The 6,923-nt window shown below is 43.7% G+C and overlaps 1 protein-coding gene across 1 annotated transcript; it reads left to right on the forward strand.

The window, feature by feature from the left end:
• The first annotated feature begins 5,147 nt into the window (after positions 1 to 5,147).
• On the forward strand, positions 5,148 to 6,923 carry LOC137273325 (uncharacterized). Its single transcript, XM_067805918.1, has 4 exons — positions 5,148 to 5,181; positions 5,673 to 5,841; positions 6,014 to 6,180; positions 6,841 to 6,923. The coding sequence occupies exons 1-4, from the start codon at positions 5,148 to 5,150 to the stop codon at positions 6,921 to 6,923; spliced, it is 453 nt and encodes a 150-aa protein (XP_067662019.1).

A 6,923-nucleotide genomic window follows, 5' to 3' on the forward strand; every position in this document is an offset into this window, starting at 1 on the left:
AGTGAAAGATTTGTCAATGTTCCTCCGATTTCCCATCATATATCACAGACGTCAAACAGAACTGGTGGAAGGACGTGAAGATCTGAACCTGGAAAATACATCAGCATGAACGGGATACGAATAGTGTTGGTTGGCACACTGCTGGCAGCGTTGGCGACAGGTAAGTAAGTAGACTTGATAGCAGTAATGTTGGGTGACGCTCTGCCGGCAATGTTGGCGATAGATAGGTAGGTAGATTTCATGGCAGTAGTGTTGGATGGCACACTGCCGTCAATGTTGGCGACAGGAAAGTAAGTAGACTTCACAACAGTAGAGTTGGTTGGCGCACTGTTGGCAATGTTGGCGCAAGGTGAGTAGGTAGACCTGACCACACTCTGCAGATTTACATCTATAAATAAGAAGTCCTACTAAGATTTGCGACATGTTATGCGTCGTATCAGATACTGTGAAGACATTAGTAATAACGACGCATTTATTGGAACAGGTCGAGTTGTAAAGCAGAGCGACGGTATTATCACTTCCATCTGTCCTCCGTGACCTGCCACCATTTCCGTCAATGTTTGATCTAAGGCACAAAGACATGCCCGTTCTCTTTTTGTTCTGGATTCCAAAGCTATACACAAATCAGCACAAAGAAAAAGTGCGAAATATGCATTTGAAAGATTCACTTTAATCTTAGTTAAATCCATTAAGGACTTCGTTTACGCTGACAGAGTCGTGATACACATGGAAACCACATATTTGGTTTCATATTTAATCCTGTAAACAATAACTACAAACAAAAACTCAACAAATGATGACACGGGATCACTTCAATTTCCACGTATCAGCTTTCCAGCTTTTTTTGGACAGTATCAAGCAGTTCGGGTGTTGAGCGTTTCCAAAAATATTACACGCGAATGAGCTGATTGTACGAATACTTCAGGATAATTTTCCAAATATGATCCATTAGGTGTAGAAATCCTTATAAATCCATATAAGAGGTAATATATGTAATATATACGAGACTGAATTGGATCGAGTGTTTGCAATCACTTTACCAATGTATACTATTGTGACTACGAGTCAGCGTTTGTGGTGTTGTACTCAGGTCACAAGGCAGTGTTTAATGGACTGAATTATGGCTACAAAGCAGTGTTTACTAATGTTTTAGCATGGCTACATGTCAGTGTTTACTGACTTTGAATTGTGGCTACATGTCAGTGTTGGCTGGCACCATATTATGGCTACAAGGCAATGTTTACTGCTGCTATATTGTTGCAACAAGGCAGTGTTTACTGCTGCAGTATTGTGGATACAGGTCAGTGTTTACTGGTACAGTATTGTTGCAAGAAGGCAGTGTTTACTGTAGTTTTATTGTGGCTAGAAATCAGTGTTTACTGATGTTGCATTTCAGCAGTGAATGGACGCCGGACTGTCAAGAAGTCTGTGTACAAACACTGGTGTGAGGACCTCGAGGACGGCATGTACATCAGTGACTGCACCACCTTCTACCGCTGCGTCAATGAGACTACCGAGTACCTGCCGTGTCCCAACAATCTTGTCGCTAATGAGAAGCACATGTGGTGTGACTAGTAAGTCAAGAGAGTCTGACTGGGTGATGACCAGTCTTTGCGTATGCCTTATCGTATGCCTTTCTCACAGTGTTGGGGAGAGGCTGGATGTGTGATGATCGTGTGTGTGGGTTTCCCGTGTGATGACTACGACGTGCTGGAGCATAACAGTTGCTGTGGCCGAATGTCTGACAATACGAAGTGTTAAGGTGGGGCAGATTGTATGACAATAGGAAATATTACGATGTTTAAGATGGGACAACAGGAAATGTTAAGCTGTAGCAGGTTGCAGGATAACAGGAAGTGTTACAATGTGTCGTGTGTATGACAATGGGAAGTTTTATGATGTGGCCGTGTGTATGACAGTAGCAAGTGCTATGGTTGGTCAAATGTATGACAAGATGAAGTGTTGAAATGTTGTCATGTGTATTACAGTGGGAACTGTTAAGGTGTGGCAGATTGAAAGACAATAGGAAGTGTTGGAGTTTGGTCGAGTGTATGACATGGAAAGTGTTACGATGTGGCAGATTGTAAGACAATAGGAAGAGTTAGAGTTTGGTCGAGTGTATTACATGGAAAGTGTTACGATATGGCAGACTGTATGAACATAGAATGTGTTACCCTAGAAATAACAGTAGCACATGTTTGATTACAAGAGGTAGACGAGCCAATTGCATTAACGTCTCCATTTTGTCTTCATTAGTAAGGATCTAGTTAAACCCCCATGCGGCACCGCCCCCAACTGTACTGGCATGGACGGCAACTACCCCGACTACGCCAGGAAGTGCCAGTATTACTTCACGTGTCTACACGACGACTTCTACGGCTACACACGATGCGCAGCCAGTAAGTAAAGAGCGTAGATAGAACGGCGGTATAACATGTTCTTGCGTGCACCTGCACTTACTCCTGCGGGGTCAAGTCAAGCCACCTATAAACAAAAATATCACCCTGCATGCTCTTCATTCATGCAAACATCAGGTCGGCTGTTCACATTTGACGATGGATTTCAACAGTAAGCCTTCAGTATTTAAGAGGAATTTAGAAAGATCCCGGAACGAAGAAATGATTTATCTGAAGCTGGAATTACAGTTGAAAACGACATACAATACATAAGCTTGTAAGTAAATGAGCAAAACAATTCTCCCCACAGTCCCACCTCGTACAATCCCAGCAAATACACTGAGGTTGGTGCACATTTAGAGCTTCCTGTGCTTTTTCTACTCCTACATGCAATTTGACAGTTTTGCTCGATCACTACATACTGTTCGACCTCTCTAAACCGGACGCTGTCGGCCTAGGGCAGAGGTCCACATTTGCACCTGGGGGTTCGAGTACATGCCAATTCACGTGCTGTCTTCAGAGGAAACAGTAGAGATCTATCTAGATGTTCCTTACATAATGCAAATGTTGTTTTCATTCCAAATGTGTGTTTGTATGGCTTTTACAAAGTATGTAATGTTTCGTTTTGACAGATTTGCTGTTTAATCCCGAGAAGAACAACTGTGACTGGCCTTGGTTGGTGAAACCCCCGTGTGGGACGGCCCAGGGGAACGTGTGGCCAGACGGAAGGCCCCAGCCCTACCGAAGATAGGGGTCACGTCTTCACCTATGGGATCGTTGACATGACACATTAACGCCCATGGTGTTTGATCTTTATGTTCACAGTTGCATCCCCTTGATCTTTAAATACTACATCTCTATCCTCTTTACAGGTGAACGATACAACCGTATCCTCCCAATAGGTAAATGGTACAATTTTATACGTCGTATAGATAAATGGCACAACTATATCCTCCGTATAGGTAAATGATACAAATGTATCGTCCTTATTGGTAAATGATACAATTGCATCTTCCTTATTGGAAAAATGATACAATTGTGCCCTTCGTATATGAATAAGATACAACTACCTCGCCGACTGAGGTTGTCCATGTTAATTTAACAAAACGTGATCTAGGGTTAACTGTGGATGTCTGAAGTAAACTATGAATGCCTACGAATAACCGTAGACCCGAGGGTTAACTGTGGATGTCCAGGTTTAGCTGTGGAAATCCAGAGCGTATAGGTTACGGAATCATGTACAAAAGAACCCACAAGCACTAATATCTATGAAGCACAGAATATCCAGAACAAAAGTTCACTTTCTGTAACATTTTCACGAGCGTGCACGTGCCTCATCAAATAAAACTGAATCATATGGTAATTATTTGTGTTCTTCCCTGTAGTATGGTCGCCAAGGACTGATGTATCACGCGGCAATCCACTAGGCATCACTTAATCGACTACGACACACATAGTCCACTAGGGACCACCTGATTCACCACGACACACATAGTCCACTAGGGACCACCTGATTCACCACGACACACATAGTCCACTAGGGACCACCTGATTCACTACGACACACATAGTCCACTAGGGACCACCTGATTCACTATGACACACATAGTCCATTAGGGACCACCTGGTCGGCTAAGACATAGTCTACTAAGGACCACCCGATAAAGTATGACTTAGTCCACTAGGGACCATCTGATCCACTACGACACTCATAGTCTACTAGGGACCACCGGATTCACATGATTCTATAGGTTAAAAACGAGAGACTATGTTGCATGATATGACATACAAGTGCGAGAATCGTCCCACGATTAAGAGCTGACGAGGGAGAAAGAGAACGATGGGGTCGACATACAATGCTGTTGTCAACGCCGTATCACGGTTAATCAGTGCTACAGGGAGACAATCGCCCACCCCTAGATTTTAAGCAAAACATGAAAAGAACTGTTGCATTACATCACTGGAGCAACACACAAACACCTTTAGATCCTTCTCGAACTACTCGGATGTTAATACATATTACCATTCATCATTACATTTTTTAAAGACACTGTAAATATGTCAAGCATCATATCATTGTAATATTACAATTTTAGTGGCCAACTGGTTGACAGTTATCCCGCTAAACATTGATTTTTAACACAGGGTCAGTTCGCTCCAATTAGAAAAATGAGACAGGAGATACGTGCAGGAATTGTCGTGCTTGACAACGGTACAAGAATCTGTATCGAAACTTAGAACTCTCGTAATAAATTGCAGCCAGTAAAGTTTGTCTTCTTGTACTTCTGAAATGCCAATCATCCATTCACTTAATCAGTATTGTTGTCAGCCCCCATCATACAGTCAAGTAAACGTGCATGGAACATCAAAGCAGCGTTCAGTTTGCCAGGGACCTTCAATATATCTCCCACCAATCTCCCAATATATGCCATTGATGTGTGACAGTAGCCTCGGCCAGCGCCTCGTGACACCCGTTTCCCCGGAGATTACCCCTCGCTTTTTGTAGTTAAGGTCAGGGTACGTGATGGAGTGTTTTCAAACGCTTAATAGCGGACATATAAATCAGCAGTGTGCTGACCACAAACATTCCCCATGTTTGACATATCACGTTGGCAATGGGGAGGCTAGAGTTCGGTACACGTCACAAATACATCCTCTGCCAAGGTATACCTTCACACATATAAATATTGGGCTGATGTAGGTAGCACCAGTCAAGCAACGACATCGACACAAGGAGTGCAATATTTCGCGATGTTTCTGCTGCTCGTTGCCGCCGTCTGCATCTGTGAGTATATCTGTGTTTCATGTCCATCCATTGTGGCGTAACTCTAGGATTACAAGCTCTAACATGCGTTGTTGGAAATGAATTTACATCTATCAATTCAGTGGAAGTAATCTCAGGAACTGTTCGTTGTATCTACCTTTGGGCAACTGTGAACCTATGAGCCCATTATAAACATATAGTCCCGGGTGAAAAATATTCATGACATCTCAACCTGTTTTGCTTATTATTCGTATTGTCTTTACGTTGGACCGTAGTCAGTGGAACCAGCGGGAGATTCTGCCCACATTTAATTTCATGCTAGAGATTGTGAAAACATACTGTACGTACCGACAGATACGTGATAGTTGTTGCCTGTTGTCGACTCAAGTCGACTGAGGGTGGTGTTCATTTAACGATTCATAACTTTAAACTTGAGTCTACTGTTTGTTGATTTAAGTCCGTCTTCTTTTGTTTTCTGATGTCTGTTAACTGTTGGTTGTTCTGTTCTGCAGCCATGGCGAGTGCGGGGAACTTCCAGACGGACTTCAACTGTACGGGGAAGCCAAACGGTCTGGCATGGTGGGGGTGCAAGGCCTACGGCACGTGTAACAACGATGAACACATCCAGACCGACTGCGTGAACGGCACCGCATACAGTCAGGGGACACAGGACTGTGTTCAGTAAGTGCATTAGACATGTAAACGATCCGATGTTTCACCTGCGTTCTTGTTAGTTTTGAACTATAGGTAATGCCAACAACATGCTAGTGTAATAAAGCATCATGTATCCACTGGTATGTCTCCCTCCACTTTACCCCACATCCACTGGTATGTCCACCCCTACTGTCCCCAGGGAGAACCAGGCTGATTGGCCTTGCAACAGGGTCGTCAGCTGCGCGGAACTCAACAACACCGTCCACCGTCTGCCGGAGTATGAGAGCCAAGGCGGCTACCCACCCTGCCGCTTCTACTACACCTGTAATTATGGCCACTATGCCGGGCATCAGATCTGTGGAGAAGGTAAACTTCTTACTTCGATCACCGTGATACACAAAAATAATGCTAACAACAATCTGAAAAATTGTAATCAGCTGTATTCCGCTTAGGTGGATGCACTATGTGAAGGATAAAAAAACTAAGGCAGAGAAACTGGAGAGGGCCGATAAGGACAGCATGAATGAACCATGGTCAGGTCCTGTAGACATGGTGGACCAGGGGTTTCTGATGTGACTGTAGGAATGAACCATGGCTTGTAAACAGGGTGGAGCAGAGGTGTCTGCTGTGACTGTAGGAATGAACCATGGCTTGTAAACAGGGTGGAGCAGGGGTGTCTGCTGTGACTGTAGGAATGAACCAGAACCGGGTCTTGTAGACAGCTTGGAGCAGGGGTGTCTGATGTGACTGTAGGAATGAACCGGGTCTTGTTGATAGGGTGCAGCAGGGGTTCTGCTTGGGCTGTGGAAGTGAACCATAAAATGTTTGGGGACAAAATACTAACTGTTAACCTGTCTTTGAATCTGGAGTTATGTTCTGCTAATATTCACGTTTAATGAGTAAAAAAATTCCAATTCTCATTAATTCCTGGTTATATTACATAATAACTAAACTAAAAAAGTTACTTTGTCTGTGTTCAGTTTTACACATTTGCTGATGACCGGTCTCTAAATCCCTTGTTTCCAGGTTTAGTGTACAGCGAAGGAGCTCAAAACTGCTTGACCCCGGAATTCGTGCCCTCTCCATGCGGCACTCTAGACGCCCTTTAA

This window comes from Haliotis asinina, chromosome 1, assembly GCF_037392515.1.
Source record: "Haliotis asinina isolate JCU_RB_2024 chromosome 1, JCU_Hal_asi_v2, whole genome shotgun sequence".
Lineage (NCBI taxonomy): Eukaryota > Metazoa > Mollusca > Gastropoda > Lepetellida > Haliotidae > Haliotis > Haliotis asinina.

Excerpts from the sequence above, each read along its gene's own strand:
- LOC137273325 (XM_067805918.1), top strand. The coding sequence starts at position 5,148 with ATGTTTCTGCTGCTCGTTGCCGCCGTCTGCATCT. Across the intron at positions 5,842-6,013 it reads GGGACACAGGACTGTGTTCA|GGAGAACCAGGCTGATTGGC; the intron begins GTAAGTGCATTA and ends TACTGTCCCCAG. Across the intron at positions 6,181-6,840 it reads GCATCAGATCTGTGGAGAAG|GTTTAGTGTACAGCGAAGGA; the intron begins GTAAACTTCTTA and ends CCTTGTTTCCAG.